Below are 18,907 nucleotides of genomic sequence, written 5' to 3'. Positions count from 1 at the left end.
GTGCGAATACCCCCCTCTGACGTATCTGTTAAATGCTAAAACCCCTCAACATATGATTTCGATATTATATACCCTCTTCAACACAGGCGCAGGTTCCGGGCACATGAAAGCTTTACAAGAATGGCGCGCAGAGTTAGAGTTGGACATCACAGATGAGCAGTGGACGTATTGCTGCGCAGGCACAAAGTCAGTCTCCCAAAATGGTAGACATCGCCTGACGCATTTTAAGTATTTATAAAGGGTGTACTACACTTCCGTTCGCTTTTACAAAAATGGCCTTAGAGAGGATGACAGGTGTGAAAGGTGCGGGTTGGAATCTACAAACTTCACCCACCTCGCCTGGGACTGCCCGGCTATTCGAAGGGTCTAGCAGGTAGTACACGCTGCATTACAAGACATTGCGGTGTGGGACTCAGGCTAACCCCATTGAAGGCCCTACTGGGCTATGTTAAAGAGTACCCAAAGAGGTTGCGCAGGTTACTTGCGCTGGGCATTTAATTGGCAAAGCGCAGAGTAGCGCTACGGTGGATGTAAATGCTTTCATGCCTATTCGATGCAAACCTAAAGACATTTGGGAACCATTCAAGGCATACCTTGCTTGTCACACAACGTCGGAAGAGTCGGAGGACGAACACTACAGAACTGGTGTCGATTGACTCAGCAACTACCTATACGTTCAGTGAATACGGCTGTTATCTACCACTAAGTAAAGTGTGGGGGATGGGGCTGGTCGCCTCTTCGTAGGGGCTGTATGTATTGTGGTTTCCTGTATGCATTGGATAAGTACCCAGGTGTGGGCAATGTCACCCAAATCTATTAAGCAGAGTGTCAATATCTATGCTATGCCTGTCATGCTTCTTTGGACCTTTTCCGTGGGCTGCTGCTTATAATGTAACACTTATTGGGCTTTGAGTTTGTATGCAAATTGAAAATAAAGTTTTTAAAAAAAGTTTTAATTTTGACTCACTGACAGGCATAGTGGGAAACTCGGACTGTCTCTTCTCCAGGGCGCTCAATCGTGGCCCATTATAGACACTGTTTAAAATGGACCACGATTGAGTACTTTTATTTTGTCCTTAATGGCACTGTTGCCTTTTATCAGTGGCTGGCAGTGGGTCAGAATATTCGCCCACCACTTTAATTTGGCAGTAGCCACCTCTGGTCTTAAAGTCAATCAACAATGTTTGAAAAGAAAAGATAGGGTAGAGGCCTCAGGCATGACAGGATCTCAGGAAAGAGTAGTAATGGAGGCATCACTAATGACCAGACAGTGTACAGGCATGATTGTACTTGTGTATGAAGATATAATGAGAAGATGGGATGGAGGCTGACTCCTATAATGAGCCCTAGAAGGGCTAGTGATGAAGGTATTTACCACATGAGAATATTGTGACGGGTTGAGGTGGACGGGGTTGTATCTCAATGCTCCACAGTAGCCCCTATCACTGTATCATTAAGGTAAGCAAATATAGGTAAGTATATATTTGCTGTTCTTAACTTCACTCCTGTAAGGCTTCTGGCTTTAAAACTCGAATGGACTCGTGTATGGGGATACTGCAAATGGTCGGCATAATGGCTCTTCTGCACCAGCAATTCAAGAAGGGTTAGAGAGGGCTCTTGCTGTCCATGAGGATACGAGGGGAAAATAGCGAAGTGTCCGTTCGCACGTGCCAAACTGGGCATATCAGGAGAGGAAGAAATCAAATAGTTCCCATTTGAGAAAGAACAACAAACGGGTTGAAGGAATGCCTGACTTAATACCAACCACTGATGATGGCCTAGGGGCACATTCCAGTCCTTGTTTTTTTTTTTTACCTATTGTGCTGCTCTAGACAGGGACTAGCCCTATGGAGAGAGCGGAGCGGCAAGCAACGACAGCAACGGGAGCAGCGAGCTGCGGAAACGAGCAAACGGGAGGCTGGAGATGTGGAAACATCGCTGAGACGAGTGAGAGAGTCAGCGGGTGCCCGGGTGAGTGCGAGCGTGAGCGGAGAAATCTGCGGTGAATTCGAGACCCCAAACCGCTAACCGCTCCTCCCCGCATCCCTCTCCCTCTCCCTTCACATCCCGGTCTGGCCCGACTGTGCACGTTTCCACGTTGTTGGGGCCCGCCTAGAACGTGGCCATCTCACTCATCGGGTTGCTTTTCAGGGTGAAGTCTGGAAAGACCCTTGCTGGTCCCCCGCTGGAAAAGACCCCGCTGGGGGGTGGTAGGAGACCGCCGGTGATTGCTCCGACTTTAGAGTGCGAGCGTGAGTGCGTCTTTAACAGACAGCCGCAGCAAGTGCAAGTGCGTGCCTAGGCGTTTTGGGGAGGCTGGCTAGCTAGTTTCGGGCGCCGCTCGTAGGCTTTGGACTCTGCATCTTCTATCGGCTGGGCTCCCTTCGTGGATGTGTTTGGCGGCTGATGAAGACAACAATACGCTGTTTTTTTAAGGCACAGGGATTTTATCTTGAACTCTTCTTACTCGGGACTGCGAGGACCAGGGTGCTTTGTGCACTACTCACCTGTTGCACCTGGTTCCTCTTCCCGACTCCTCCCCCGGCAAGTACTTTACGCCTCGCGGCCCCCGCTTCGCGGGCGCCGCTCGTAGGCTTTGGACTCTGCATCTTCTATCGGCTGGGCTCCCTTCGTGGATGTGTTTGGCGGCTGGTGAAGACAATACGCTGTTTTGTAAAGGCACGGGGATTTTATCTTGAACTCTTCTTACTCGGGACTGCGAGGACCAGGGTGCTTTGTGCACTATTCACCTGTTGCACCTGGTTCCTTTTCCCGACTCCTCCCCCGGCAAGTACTTTACGCCTCGCGGCCCCCGCTTCGCGGGCGCCGCTCGTAGGCTTTGGACTCTGCATCTTCTATCGGCTGGGCTCCCTTCGTGGATGTGTTTGGCGGCTGGTGAAGACAATACGCTGTTTTTTAAAGGCACGGGGATTTTATCTTGAACTCTTCTTACTCGGGACTGCGAGGACCAGGGTGCTTTGTGCACTACTCACCTGCTGCACCTGGTTCCTCTTCCCGACTCCTCCCCTTGCCTACTTAACCCACACGTGGTCTCGCGTGAGCGGGACGCGTGCGGGGCGTAGGCCGGGGCTAAGCCCGAGGCAAAGGGCGGGCCTATTCCCCTACGTTCCTTTGTATGTTGCATTGATTTGTCTGCTAGTACTGTTGCTATTGCCCAGAGTCCGGTTAATGTTACTTTAGAAAAGGCAGGGGGGTTGTTAAACGGCACTCTCGATAGTTATTTTACAAGGGTTCCCACCGATCTGAATAGGGAGGTAATACTAGAAGAGCGTAGGGCGGAGCGCCGTCGCTCGGTTGAATGCCTGAAAAACTTGGTTCCAAAAGATCTCACTCCTTACGCCCTCCCTCTTAGTGGAGTAAGCCCCAGTGGTATCGACGACCCTATGTCTCTTGAGAGTGTCCCCCTTTTGCTACGCGATTCTATATCTACACTTTCCATCGAACCGTCTTGCAGTCATACTCCCCTCTCTAGTACCAGTGCCTTAATTGTCAATTTAACTAATCCAACTATCAGTAGGGGAAAATCTGTTCGACATAAGATGATTAAATCAATCTCGCCGATGGTACATGGCCCCCCTCCAGGTAAAAGAAGACGTAAAGGGGGTGAACACCAAAAATCCAAGATTAGCCACAAAGACTTTGGCAGGCCTTCTAAGCCGACCATTAGATTAGATCAGGCGCCAGTAGCTGTTTTGGCTAACCCCTCTAAATCTATCCACATTGATAAGGAAGCAAGCAACATTGTACCCACTGCTACTCCTGCCAACTCCCCATTGAAAACAGTACTCTCCACCCTTTTACCAGATAGCATGGAACAACTATTTAGGTCTTTCGTCTCTCCAATCATCGAGGGGCTAAAGAGGGTGGAGAAACGTCTTGAGGTTATCGAGTCCGTTATTAACAGTAAGGACGTTGCAACTAGGGTTATTGGGAGTACGGCGGTGTCCCCCATAAATCTGGCTGTACAACCAAATGGCTCAGACCCTAAAGTTATATCAGTATCTTCCAATCTAGTAAAACCCCATCAACAAAGGCCACCTCCCCCAATGTTGGTTAACAAATCAACTGTAATTCCTGCAAACGATCCTATGAGAGGAATAGATAATGTATCTGCAGGAAAAATGCGGGAGGGGGGGAGGAATAGATATACAAGGGCTTCAATGAGCAAATGTCCAATAGTTGAACTCCCCCCTGAAGCAGTGCCCTATGCGGTCGTTTTGACGGGGGTTCCCACATTGACAGATAACAAAAGGGAAGGGTTTGCCCAATTAAAAAACAAAATCATGCACTGGTTTAGTATATATAGACCAATCACAAATAACATCAATGGTGAAATAGTGCATGTTCGGCGACTCCCATGGTTGGGTGGTAGAAGTAAAGATCTCGAGGGTGATGTAGTCGTGGTCAATTTCAGAGACCCACGTGTGGTCAACCACATATTAAACTGGCCTTTGGGTAATGGAATGAACTCCATCATACCTCGTGCTTTGACATACTTCTATCCCAGATCACTTGTGTTCCCTACAACTCATGTCAGCGGCCAAGCACCCATTTACCCAAACTATTCAGTACCTTATATTATGGGGCACCCTGCACAAGCACAATATTTAGCACCTGTTCCGGACCCCTTTGTGTGGAATATTGTTCCTCCTAGATCCCATAGAAACATTAGTAGGAGAATGGAGCATTTAAGACCTTTCACACCTTTGGAGACTGTAAACAGGTTCGATGTGCTCACAGATATGGAAGGGTGCGATTGAAGATTACAGCCGTTGTGGGGCTCGTGGGCTCGCCCGATTGGGGGTGTTACCCACGCGATTCCGCAATGTTATGTATCTTTTAGTAACCAAATAGTTTGGTCTGCTCCCCTTACTGACCGTGAGCCCAATATTGCCTATGACAATACTTGCAGGGACGATGTCTTGATGGTTGGTATGACTCCTGTTGTAGACGAAAAAGGTTTAATTACAACCTCTAATGTGCCATCGCTCTTGTCTGTTTCAGGCAGGAATGATCTTAACAAAGGCGGGGTTGAGGCTGGAAGTTTAATGTCATGGAACATAGCGGGCTTGCGTCACAAACAGGAGTCGCAAGAGTGGGTTGACTTTGTCAATGGTTTTGATATCTGTCTATTCCAAGAGACATGGGCGTGCGAACCCGTGTTCCTTCAGGGCTTTTTGAACTATCATGTCCCAGCAACCAAGGGTAAAAAGGGCCGACCTATGGGAGGTTTGACGATCTGGGTCCGGCAAAACCTGTGTCTTAACATTAGAGTTATTGAGACAGGGAGCAGGGATATCCAACTAATAAACCTAGATTTGGGATCGTTGGGGTGCCTTAACCTATACAATGTATACGTTAGGGGCAACAAGGGTGGGAAGTCAGAAGTTTTAGCTTCCTTGGTGGCTCTCTTAGAGACCCATTCCCTGGTTAGCAATATTATAATTGCAGGTGATTTTAACCGTACATTCGAACCACTAGATATAGGTGATGACTGTATAGGGACAGAAGAAGATAGGCATTGGGGTGTCCCTCCACTTGATCTAGAACCGATAAAACGATGGTCCGATGATATCATTTGCATAAATGCTATCTGTCTAGAGAGAGGCCTCCGTGCGCTGAATGGGAGAACCAAGAGCGATAGGATGGGGGCTTGCACCTTTGATAATAATCGGAGCAGGAGCAGAATAGACTATGTTATGTGCAACTTGGAAATATGGAATCAGGTTAATGACATGGAGGTTATACACAGGTTGGAAAGTGATCACGATCCTCTGTGTATTTGTCATAGATGGTGGCCCTTGCCTAGAGGGAATGTACGAACAGAGTGGGAAGGTCTCCCTCTACCAGTCTCTTCCAATAACACACGTCGGTTAAAATGGCCCCGTGTATTGGCCAACCAAGATTCTATGGCTAGTATAAATATGGAGGTGGATAGAGCAATTGAGGCCTTGGAGCAGGTTGCCACTGCTACCCAGGGGTCGCAGGAAGCGACAATAATTCATGATTTACTCTTTTTAACTATCAAGTCACACTTCCAGAAGGTAGGTAGGATTAATAACAACAGGGCCCCTAAGAAGACTGCGAAGTGGTATAATGCACAGTGCAGGATGGCAAGGTTGGCCCTGGGCAGTGCTATTAAGTCTAGGGATTTGGTGGTAATTCGTGGCGCTAGAAATAACTATATAAATTGCATAGTCGCAGCTAAAAAGGAGTGGGACGAGAGGCACTGGAGCGAGTTGTTGGAAGCCTGTGGTTCCAAGGACTCCAGGCTTTTCTGGAGTATTGTCAGATGGGGGAGCGGTGGAGTGCCCGATTGCCCTGATAACAATGTTCAGGAGGAGGAGTGGGTTAAATATTTTAAGCCCCAATATGCTGAACCTAATCCTGGCAGGGAGATGGAAGGGTTTAAGGCTGTCTACCCGAATGAGCCTTTTTTTAGCCTCAAAGAGGTTTTGTTGGCTCTAAGTGCTGTATCGTCGGGTAGAGCCCCTGGGATGGATGGGGTTCCGGCTGATCTCTTTACATATGACAAGGAAAGATGGGGTAGATACATCCTTCTCCTAGCTAACGCAGTTGCTCAAGGAGCACCAGTACCGATGAGTTGGAGGGGTGCAATCATCATTCCCATATTTAAGAAGGGCGATAGGGGGTCGCCTGGGAACTATCGGCCTATTAGTCTGATAGCGACCATTCAAAAGGTTGTGGGGAGGATGGTTGTAAACAGACTCATGAATTGGGTAGATGAGCACAATGCATTATCACCCTACCAAGCAGGGTTCCGGAGGGCTACTAGTACGATGGACCAGGTGTTCCGATTCACTCTGGTTCAGTGGCGAACTGTGACACTGGGTGGCGGCAGCTTGTACGCTGCTTTTGTAGATTTACGGGCCGCCTTTGACCTGGTGCCTAGGTCCAAGTTGTGGTCTGAAATAAGAAGCCTGGGTCTGCCCGACGACCTGTTGACTATGATCATGCGGCTACATGAGGCAAATTTCGCTAGGATCCAGTGGGGTACGCAGGGTGAGACTATTGATGATTTTCCGGTAGAACGGGGCGTGCGACAGGGTTGTGCGATGGCGCCACTGCTCTTTTCTCTGTTTATTAATGGGGTAGTGGCCAGAATGTTAGCTGAGAATGTGGATGCACCCTCGTTGGCGGGCATCAAGATACCGATCTTGATGTTTGCCGACGATACGTTGATCATGTCCAAGACCCCTAGTGGCCTGCAAAGTGCTTTCTGTATCTTTGACGATTTTTGTAGGAATTATGGTCTGGAAGTCAACGTGGCAAAGACCAAACTCATGTTTTTTAACCCGCACCGTAGTGTCAGACCCAGGCTGTATTTGAGTGAACGTCCCCTGGATGTAGTCAGAGCCTTTACTTACCTGGGCATTTACATAACTGACGATTTAAGATGGGCTCAGCATATTGAACTGGCAGCTTTAAAGCATAGACAAGTGTCTGGAATCCTTGGGCTTGAGCACAGGAAATCACAGTCGAAACCCATTGCACCAGCTCTGAAGGTGTACGAAGCAAAAACTCTGGGATCTGCACTGTATGGTGCAGAATTGTGGAGATTTGGCCATCTTAATTCGACGCAGATGTCTGAGAATAAGTTTCTCAGGTCATTAACTGGTCTCCCTAAAAGTACACCCCTGATCCCACTCAGATATGATTTGAAAAGGAAGGCAGTAGGGGATTTGGCAAGGCTACGCCCGATCTTGTATTGGAGGCGGCTCTGGACTACACCAGAACTTAAGCATTATGCTGAAGGATTTGCGGCTGTGATTAAGGCCGACGTTTTTCATAAAATCCAATGGCTGACCAAACTTAGAGCATTGTTATGTATGCTTGGGTTGAAGACGTTATGGGACACTCCACAAGAAGTCGCCTTCCCAAGCAAGCAAACAATTAAGGAGCAGTATTGGGCCTTTGTGTTCGAGCAGGCATGGAGAAAATCTGACGCAGGCTCTATGTCTGGTCGCTTTTTGGAGGTTAAGTCCCTCCCTAGACTAGAATTATTTTGGGATATCATAACTAACCCAAGGGATAGGAAACTTTTCTTCCAACTGAGGATAGGTGCCCTCCCCTTAAGGTCTTTAACTGGGAGGTGGAGGGGGTCCACTAATATTACCTGTCCTGCCTCTGGAACTACTAAAGAGTCCATTGGGCACTTCTTGTTTTCCTGCAAGGCCTACACAGCCCCTCGGCGTATTTGGCTAGCACCGGCTTGTAGAAATTTAAGCGTCCCTAATGGTTCTGTAGCTATGAGAATTATCTCTACTAGTTCCTGCCTCCAATTGTCTGTTGCAACTGCTAAATTCCTGGGGTGGGCATGGTCCATTAGGCAGAGAACAATTGCCTAGGAAGTAATTGTCCAGACGAATGTAATATTGGCACTGTGTTATTTTATTGTATTTATACTTACTTTTCTAAAATGATGGTTTGTATATTTATGTCGTATGATTTTAATAATTATTATGTGTATTGCTTTTATGAGAAATTCTCGAATAAAGCTTTTTTGACTTGACTTGGCAAAAGAGCATTGGTCCTACTCCAGTGGGAACAGTCCAATCTGAACTGCCAGGTCCCCTCTTGACTAGAACACAAGCAACTCTTGATCGACCTACTCGGACTTTATCATTGAAGTGTAGCTTGAGTCTTGTATCACAGCAAGCATGGGAGCCATGTCTGGGCGTACCTGTCACGCTTGGGTCATGTACTACAACAGAGTGATGGAAGGAATGCTCAAAATGATCTCGGCCAGCTCCACTGCAGTTGCTAGTCAGATAATGTCTCAAACTGCCATCTCTTAAGTTCTGGGTAGGACTGGTACAGGACTCCCGCCCCCCACCCCACCCCACCCCATATTTAACAAGAAGCCATAGCATATCATTTCATCGCAACCCTGTAGAATGTCCAGCTTTGTCTGCTGTCTGGAAGAAGGGATCCTTTAGTCATCCTTGTAGTCACTGAGAAAATGTTCTCTGTTGTGCTGCAATCACATCATTACTAAGGCTTCCGGTTTTGAGATATCAAATGTGCTGCACAGGGTCAGTCTGTCAGAATGCATCAGCTGTCCATGTGCATATTTGACAGAGATCAGTCTCAGTGGTTATGCTGTGATGTCAACAAATAGGTGGGAGAGAGAAAGGTGGTTGTAGACGATCGGAAGGAGTGTACCAATGATGGCAGTATTCACATGAACCGTCCAACACGGATTCTTGAGCCTCACCTGGTCTGAGTGGCTTTCAGAAATACAACAAACAGGTAGTTGTTATGTCCAATAGCCTACACCTGCCTGACCTAAGCATGACTGGAAGTTTACAACAGCAACCTTTGAAATTCCAGGATCCATGGGAGACAAAGGAAATCAAGGAGTATTATGGGAAAGTTAGTGCTTTATGGACCTTCCAAAGCATTACTACAATTTTCATTCGTTTTTTTGTAGACACTGGGTTGTATACCTATTGAGGTAGAGCCTGACCTTATGATTAAGTAAGGTTAGAGATGAAACAAAAGTTAGGGCCCCTCACCATCACGAAGCCTGTAGTCTTTAACCATCCAAACGCACCTACTTCTGGCAGACTAGAAGACTGTCCCATCACAGAACTGTATTTTGCCTAGCATAACTTTGTGTGTCACAAGAAATAGTAAGATGGGTGTTAACGTTTTTTTCTTTTTTGTTTCCACAGTTTTTCAAAGCCTTCTCTGCAGATGTTTCCAGTGGGAAGCGTATAAAGGGTCAGTGTCCAAAATGTTTACAATGTATGGTTTTAAGCAAAAATTTGAACTATTGAACATAGACCTAATTCTGTGCATGTTCAGGAAATGCTTATCTTGGCCAGATCTGAACCAGAAGTAATTATTGACAAAGCACTTGATAAAAGAAAAATAGGATGAGTTTATATTTGTAAGCCCCGCACACTCTTTATAGGGGACATGAGTCATCCAAGTGGCATGCACATCTGGTAGTTACATTTTAATATTACCACAGAAGAGGTGTCTCTCGTGTGTGTGTTTTGATATGTGAATGAAATTAACTTAACGCATGTAAAATACATCTCTCTTAAATCAGTTTTGATGGTCATGATATGGCTTCTAGCTACTTTCATGTTTTGCACAGGACTGTGTTGACAACCAGTACTTGTGCTCAGCCTCAATGACTGCTGTATTGCTGCATGTCGAAGTGCTGGTTCCAGATGAGGATGCCTATTATGTACCTAGCTTCTGCGGTGTCCTACTTTGAACTTTATAAATAAATAAATAAATAAATATTTGGCCCTAGTTCAGGATTTTACCAAGAAATTGGTCCTGACAAAGGTATCTGTGCTGTTTCACATGCTTGTTTTGAATAGAGTTCCGGGGTTTGACTTTGTGTCTAATTTGGCTTCTTGTGCAAGATTTCATAGGAAGGGCAGAGTCAATTTGAATGGTTGGGAAACTTCTGTGTTTGGATGTTCTTCTATGGCATGTTTAGATTTAACTACAGCACTGTTACTTTTCCTGGTTTTGATTTGGTGACTGGTCTGGTTCTAGCTTCTGGCTTTAAAACTGTTTTCCTCACTGGTCGGGATTTAGTCAAGATGTGTTGTTTGAACAGTTGAAGGTTGCTTGCTCTGGATGTGGTTTGGTTACCAGTCTCAAATAAGGGCAGGGGTTACATTTCTAGATCAGGCTTTGTTGCGGATTATGGCTATGGCTCTGATCTCTGCTTGTGGATTTAGTTAGAAGGAATGAGATTCGAGTTCTAGACCCTTTTCTGCTTATGCGCAGATACTTACTATTTGACTTGGTGCCCTTTTCTGGTTCACTTTATGCTCGTCCTGTATCGGATATGAAGGTTTTGTTCTGTAGTCCTCGCTCAAACTGGTTCTATCTCCAGTTTGTAATGACTCTTCATCCCACCCAAGTTATGGCTACAGACCAAGACCTGTTTGTACGCCGCATATTCTGGAGTCCAGGCAGTGGTCACTGGCTTAGATCCGGTTTGTCGGGTTCCATTTCTAACCTGAATTACAAAAGGAAGTGGTTCTGGATATGAAAAGGTTTGTTGTTGGTAAATCTGTTTCAGAGGGTACGGTTCTTTATTTTGAGTCTGATTCTTTATTTTATGTCTAACACAAAGTGTGACCTATTTATCTCTGTACTTCGGATCTACATCCTTCTTGGCTCTGTATCTGGCCTAGCAGTGGTTTGGTAAGGGGTCTGATTGAGGCATCTGTGTATCGCCAATGTCATGTTCTGTGTGGCATTACTAAGGTTCTCTGCGCCAGTTTTTTTTCTCACTTTCTTCGACTCCATTGTCTTTTTTCCCCCCTGTTGTTGCTGGTCAACTGAAACAGTGTTTGGTTTAGAAGTTGGTGAGTGTTGGTGCTGGTTCACTTGTGTGAGAGATTTGGCTTCTGGGAATCAAAGTGCTAATGGAGAATTAAAAAATAAAGGAATACACTTGAAAAGAAAGAATTATGAAGAACTTGTTTGGAAGAAAATACATTGTTCATGGCATGCATAGCTGTAAATACACATGCTCTTCATACTCCTGCTATCTAGTGTTGGGCTCGGATGTGTGCAACTTCTTTTTCTTTGAAGAAGTATTTTGAGGTACGAGGTATAGTGACTCCTCCTCTACTACTAGTAATGCACTTAGGCATTGGCTCCATTGCTAGATTGCTATTTTTCTGTCATCAGGTTCGGACATATTCTCACCACGCTCTAGGCCGACACCTCGCTGTGTTCGTCGTTGGACACTTTAGGACTTTCCGTTCCTGTTGATAAAAACAATTGTTGTCTGCAGTACTTTCAGTGCTATGGCAATCTGCGTCTAGCATAGTGAGTGGGTTTGACTTAACGCACCTCTGGGGCCTTTTCCTTCGTTTTCCTTCACCCAGAATGCAGACATCGTGATGGAAAGGACTTCTGCCAATACTGTCCACAGTGCCACTTGAAGTACCTCTGGACAGACCTCCGTCCAGTCTGCAACTTTTTCCTGTCTCCAGAGCTCGACGAGGCCATCAGTTCGGTCTGTCTCGCCTTCAGCTCCAAAAAGAATTTGCAGCACGCAAGTGATCGACAACTAACTTGCGTACGGACCATGACACAGAGGAATGGAGACAACACCCTCAGGGAGGAATCAGTGCCCAGGCCCTCGGGCGAGCAGGTCCTACTCTTCAGCCCTGAGTCGAATTCTGATTTGGAATCCATGGCAGATGAACCCCAGGAGGTCCAACCACAGAAGTCATTGACCGCAGGTATGACCTCCCGCCCTTTACCACCTCCCCATCATTTAATTCAGGCAGAGCACAGCCCTCAAGTGAGTCGGGCATCAATCCCAGAAGCCCAGTATCAGGCTTCCAGTCCACAACTGCCTGAAGACCATGGTCTGCATTGACAAAAACCCTCAGATTCAACTCCGAGTCAGCCATCAGCAACGAAACAGCAGCAGAAAACCCGGCCTCCAGTGCCGACAAAATCTTCGACAGCAGGCCTGAAATTGCCCTCAAAGCCCATCCTGCAAACTTTCTCGGCACGAGTGGGCCAAAAAACACCTTTTGCGCCTAAGTGTCTGGCATCCGAAGCCCCATCCTTTGCTGGATCTGAGAACCAGGAGCTACCCTTCCTGCAGTGTCTACAGGAAGAGCTTGATGCCCAGTAAAAGCAGATCCTCATCCACTCGCAGACCGGCAGGATCATCACTCAACCCCCTCCAAAGGTTCAGGACTCTGTCCCTCACAAGAGGAAGCTGACTTTCGAGGAGGTCTTGCCTTAGAGCCTGCTCCACCGGCCAAGACCAAGAAGCATCTGGACACGGGCACTAGCGCTCTTCCTCCTAAACCCCGTCCTCTTCCTCCTTCTCCTCCATCCTCCTCTTCCCATTTCACCTCATCCACAGGAACCACCTCCACATAATTCACCAAAGGGTTCCCTAGGGGACCCCATTAAACCCTGAGCCTGGGGATGACCTGTTGGATGATTATGATATAGATCCATCTAGGGATACTGGGAACATTGACCCAGACCTCTGCCCCGCGAAACCATCCCACCAGATGACACCCCCTCCAACCATGAGGTTCTCCATCAGGCTGCCACCTTTCATAAGGTGGGGCTGCTCAAGGTACAGCAGAATGAGAACTTGTGGAGACGTTGTCCACCACCCATTGCTCCCTGTAGTTCCTTCCTATGCTGCCACTTGACCTCAAGCCCCTCAACAAATACATCCTGCCAGATCACTTCCACATGGTCACGCTCTAAGATGTCATCCCTCTACTTCAGCAAGGTGTCTTCATGACCGCACTCGACCTGAAAGATCCTATTTTCACATCCTGATCCACCCTTCACACCGCCCGTACCTCTGATTTATGGTAAGTGGCCAGCATTGTCAGTTCAAAGGGCTGCCATCGGGTCACCACAGCCCCCAGTGTTTTTAAAAACTGTCTTATTGTAGTCGCCACTCATCTCATGGGGACTGTTATCCACGTGTTCCCTTACTTGGATGAAGGGCTGATCAAGAGCGCAAAGAACAGTGCTTAGCACATACCCAGACCACCATTGACCTCCTTCAGGGCTCACTGTCAACACACTCAAGTCTCATCTTCAGTGCCTTCAGGTACAACACTACCTGGGAGCAGTTCCCAACTTCATCACTGAGAAAGCATACCTCAGCCAAGCAGGGATCCAAGCTTTCCAGACGTTACTGCCCCTTTTTTCAGCCAGATCATCAAATAGCAGTCAGAACGGTCATGCATCTCCTCAGATTGATGGCCTACTGTATTGCCATAGTTCCTCATACGAGACTGCACATGCTTCAGCTGCATGAGTGCCTCGCTGCACAATGCTCGCAAGTGGAGGGTCGCTGAGAAGATCTTGTGTTGATTTGGGCCAGCGCCCATCGCTGTCTGCAGTGGTGGAACAGGAACAATCTGTTGCCGGGCCGGCCCTTTCTTGATCAAGTTCCTCAATTGACCATCACGATGGGCACTTCACTCACAGGGTAGGTATGAGGTGCATTTACAGAACTTGATCATTCAGGGTATGTCCCCACCACAACAACTGGGGTTCCATATCAACTAAATGGAGCTACTGTCAATCCAGTTAGCTCTCAAAGACTTTTTCTTTCACACTCAACACAAGGTGGTCTTCATCCACACAGACAACATGACCACCATGTATTACCTCCAGACAAAGGCTGGCACACACTCACAACAGTTGTCTATGGTAGCACAGTGCATTTGGCACTCCGCCTCATGGGCTATTTACTGGCGGAGTTCTTACCTGGAGGGGATGAGTTTGCAGACCTACTCAGCAGGATGCAGTGGCAAGTCCATGAGTGGGAACTCCACCCACATGTCCTACTCCTGTATTTATATCGTTGGGGGTTCCATGACGTAGACTTCTTTGCCACCACCGAAAAACGCTGAATGCCAAAGCTTTGCCTCAAGGTTCTCACACACACAAAAGTTTTTTTTCTTCCTTCTTCCCTTTTTTCCCCCCTCACAAGACATAGGCATAGTGGATGTCTGGAGATATTAAGGGATCCCTGGCCCTGAAGACTGCCCCAGACCAGTTAGGGCTTCCAATGTGGGCAGAAACATGTTGGCCTAGCTACTGAGATGGTGTGAGTCAACAACCGTCCCACTCGTTTTTAACCTTACCTACAGTTCCCATGTGATAAAGTTACTTCGCCGGGGAACTGTAAGGTATTTTAACTCGCTAATCTGGATCCCTCTCTTATCCAGTAGTTTTTATCTAAGAACTCCCTTCTGTGCAGAGTCCAACATGAGGTCGAGCCCGCCTTGGTGGCACTGCACTACCAGGGTAGGGAGAGGTTGCCGATGATGAAACATGACACAACTATGTGTGTGAGACTTCCTCTACCATAAGGATGACCTTCCCTTCGCACTTGCACAGGAATTCTTTGATTGTCCCGATTGGACTTCCATTAGTCTGTTTCAAGGTAGCATACTGTCATTTGTATTCTACCTACAGCTGCCATACCTATTTGTGATAGTTGTCCCAAACTCACAGTCCATGGGCAATGCACTATGGATGAACTGGTCATGGATATTTGCCTAGGCTTTTCTGCCTCTCCACTCATGGTTCGGAGGCTTTGGCAGATAGCTCTCACACTCATCCTTATGGCTTTTCCACCACCCTTCTCGGTCTGTCCCTAGTACCCCAAGAGAAGCTGCCCAACCGGTCAGACCGCACTCCGAACCAGGGCACAGTCCGGCACCTACACCCCATGCAGCTCAATCTTAAGATTTGGCTCCTGAAGTGCTAGAATTTTGCTATTTAAATCTGCCACCAGAGTGTATGGCCATCCTCAATGAGGTCCACAGACCCACAACACGGGCCTGCTATGCGACTAAATGGAAAAGAAGTGTCCACTACTGCCTCCCTACACATATTGACCCTCTCAAGTCAGTAGCTCAAGACAAAGTATGCTACCTGCTTCATCTGTAGATGTCATGCCTCGCCTACATGTCTATCCATCTTCACGTAGCTGCAGTTCCAGCTTACTTTCGGAATAGGGCACACACTTCACTGTTCAGGTCCCAGTCATCAAGGCCTTCAAGGAAGGACTTAAACGGGTCATTCCACCCAGGGTAAACCCACTCCCTGTCTGGAAACTCAACTTTGTCCTCACTCGACTCATGGATCCTCCTTTTGAACCCTTTCATTCATAACCCCTGCAGTTTGTCTCCTGAAAGGGGGTTTTCCTAGTGGCACTAACCTCTCTGACATGTAAGCGAGCTACTAGCTCTTACCCTCCAGGCACCTTTCTTTCAGGTGCACAATGATAGGGTTGTCTTTTGTACACATCCAAAAGTTCTGCCTAAGGTGGTATCTTCTTTCCACCTCACCCAAACCATTGAACTCCTGGTTTTCTTCTCACACCCTGACTCCGTGGCAGAGAGGGCCCTTCACCCATTTGACATCAAGAGGGCCTCATGTATTATATTGACAGTACAAAACACTATTGCAAAACTCAGCAGCTCTTTCACTCATTCTCAAAACCACGCAAAGGCCATGCTCTCCCCAAAGCCGGCACAGCCAGATGGCTAGTCAAATGCATTCAGACTTGTTATGCTACATCCAAAGGGTAATTGCCTGCCCATCCTAGGCCCCACACTACCCGCAAAATGGAGGCCCCCCCATGGCTTTTCTTAATAGCATTCCTATAGCTGGCATACGTAAAGCATCTACTTGGTCCACTCTACACAAATTCACCAAGCACTACTGTGTGGCTGTCTTAGCACGCCAACAAGCTAACACTATCCAAGCTGTATTACATGCTCTTTTCCAGTCCTCTGCCACATTCTCTGGCTAACCACTTCTTTACAGTCTATGGAGAGCATGTGATTTTACAACTACACATGCAACTAACAGATAATGTTACTTACCCTGTAAGCATCCATTTGTGTCATGTAGTGCTGTAGATTCATAAGTGCCCAGCCACCTCCCCGGAAGTCTCAGGTTGTTGAGGATGCCTTTCTTTCATGGTCTTCTTCTACTTTTCTATGCTCCATTTTCATCCTCTCCCGCTGTGTGAAATAACAATGGGGCAGAAGTCCATGCGTGTTACCAGTAATAGGAGGAGTCCTTATACCCACTGAATCAAAAGACTTCTTTGAAGAAAAACAAGTGGCACATGTCCAAGCCCAACACTAATTGGCAGGAGTATGCAGAGCATGTGAGCCTACAGCACTATATCCAATGAAGAGATGCATTTTCCTTACATTACTTGGACTATTAAGAAGAAACCATTATGAAGAATACCAGAACAAAGAAAGTTCACTTGGGGGAGATCCCAAATCCAACCCAAAACAAAACCCGAACCCTCACACTAAACCTAATCCTCCGCTCTAAAATATATGACTAATCCTTGTTGTGAACCAAGCTTTATCTCTAGAGCCAAACTCCACCCAAATGCTGAACATATTAGTTCCTCCAAGTTATTTTTATTGATATTCGTACTTGTTCTCATAAAACAATCGCTTCTAAATCAACATGTCTCGTTGCTTTACATCATTTTTAAGCGTGTTATTATTGTAGGCTTTTGTCACCTCCGTCGTCCCTCTCTCAGTATCAATAAAATAGCCAATTAAATCTTATACCAAAAAATCGTCCTTCCCTCCCTCGTAGACCCCCCTCCCCACCCCTTTGGAGTTTCCATCTTGTTTTTGTTTTTTTTCCGAAAACTTCTTATTGCAGTTTCAAAAGTTAACAGCTTGTGAGACTACATTCAGCAGTATCCATCTTGTTTTTTGTCTGCCTTTAACTACGATTCTGGGTACTCTAGGGATGAGTGTTATGGTGACTTGTTGATGGGTTGTTGAACAAGAAGGCCTCTTAATCCTAGGGGACATGTTAACTCCATGTAGTCTGTGCTCAGATAACTCACTACTGGATACATAACCTTTCTAAAGTCATCTTTGTCTTTGATAAGCTGGTGAGACAATTTCTTCATTGCCTTTTTCCCCCAGATGTTCCCAAGCCATTATTCTATTGATGAGGTGTTTATTTTTGTTTGCAGTCCCCAGTATGTGATTTACCACCCTCTTCCGCTTGCAGTTCTAATATTGTTGTTCTGGGGTTTGTTGGCCTGGGGTGCCCCATTATACCCTTAATAGCTGCCGGTACCTTCCTCCAGTATCCTGTGATCATTGGGCTAGTCCACCAAATGTGAATCAGTTTTCCCCTGTCTCCACGTCTCTTCCCAATATCTATCCAGTGCCTTATATGAGTATATAGCTAATCTTATCCGGTGTCAAATTACTTTATCACAATTTTGAAGACTGATTTTCTGTGTTAAATAGATTTTTATTACCAGAGAGCCACTCAGGTATCCTCTAGGATATTATTGTCATTGACATAGTGATGTTACGGAAAAGGGACATTTCTTTCTGGTAGACTTTTCAACAAGGTCAGCTGTTCTCCAGTTATTATCAAAGGTTTAATGGGTATTGATGAAACTGACTTGGTCTTCATGGATCAACTCCAGAAAAGGTTTGCTCAGTCCAGTGGCTAGGATCTTCACATAAATCTTGACAGCTTAACTTTAAATTTGATCAATTTAATGGTTGCTGACATTTCTGTGGAGGCTATAGGACTGAAAGTATTTCCCTCTGCTTTATGCAGACCCTAGGAAATTGCAGTCTCCCCGGGTATTTCTCCTGTTCTTTTGAGGCTGTATGTTACAGTACTTGGTTGGTCTTTCAGATAAGTGTGCATGACTTGTCTTGCATTTTAATGCACATGCAGGAAGTGCATGGGGTTTGTTCTCTGCTTCATATATTCTGTGCTTTAGTGCTAGGAGTGTTTTCTCTGACCAGCAGAGTGCTGAGTTGGCCTCTTATTGCGGTCAAGTTTCTATATGATTTTGTATATTTTTGTTGGCCACCTCTGCTTAATTTAGGTCTCCTTAGAATTTAGTCCGAGTCAGTTACCTATTTCATTTTGCTATTATTGCCACTTCTAACATTTCCACTTCTAACATTTCCACCCTCACTACTATTTGAGAGAGGTCCCACAGCATGGATTTGGTTGTTCCTGGGGTTATGTTAAATTGCAGATATTCATTTATACTATCTCTTATCTCAGCCCTATCTACTGTGTCACTCAGTGTGGATCTACCAACACCTCTCTCTTGGAGTGTACATCAAAACTTATGCAGTATACAGTACAGTGACCATGGGAAATGAATGATAAAGACATCAAAACATACAGTTCCCGTTTCTCAAACAGTTAGTACAGTAGACTACGGATCCTACATCTCTAACCGCACTCATGTGAAAGCCCTTGCACCATCTGGCACCACCCACCCTCCACTCCTCAGCTTTACAAACCTCTATAGGCTTCCCAATGGTGCCACACTTTCTCC

General features: G+C 46.4%; 1 protein-coding gene across 1 annotated transcript in view; it reads left to right on the top strand.

Moving 5' to 3' along the window:
* The window catches only part of QSOX1 (quiescin sulfhydryl oxidase 1), a 428,334-nt gene that overhangs the window by 166,550 nt on the left and 242,877 nt on the right, over positions 1-18,907 (top strand). Inside the window, exon 3 of the mRNA XM_085601768.1 lies at positions 9,720-9,768. Coding sequence (XP_085457894.1) covers positions 9,720-9,768 — 49 coding nt within the window. The remainder of the gene's footprint in view (positions 1-9,719; positions 9,769-18,907) is intronic.

The sequence above is a fragment of the Triturus cristatus genome, chromosome 4_2 (assembly GCF_964204655.1).
Source record: "Triturus cristatus chromosome 4_2, aTriCri1.1, whole genome shotgun sequence".
In the NCBI taxonomy this organism is placed as follows: domain Eukaryota; kingdom Metazoa; phylum Chordata; class Amphibia; order Caudata; family Salamandridae; genus Triturus; species Triturus cristatus.
Note: the sequence above shows the minus strand (reverse complement) of the source record. Positions and strands in the feature narration are given on the sequence as shown.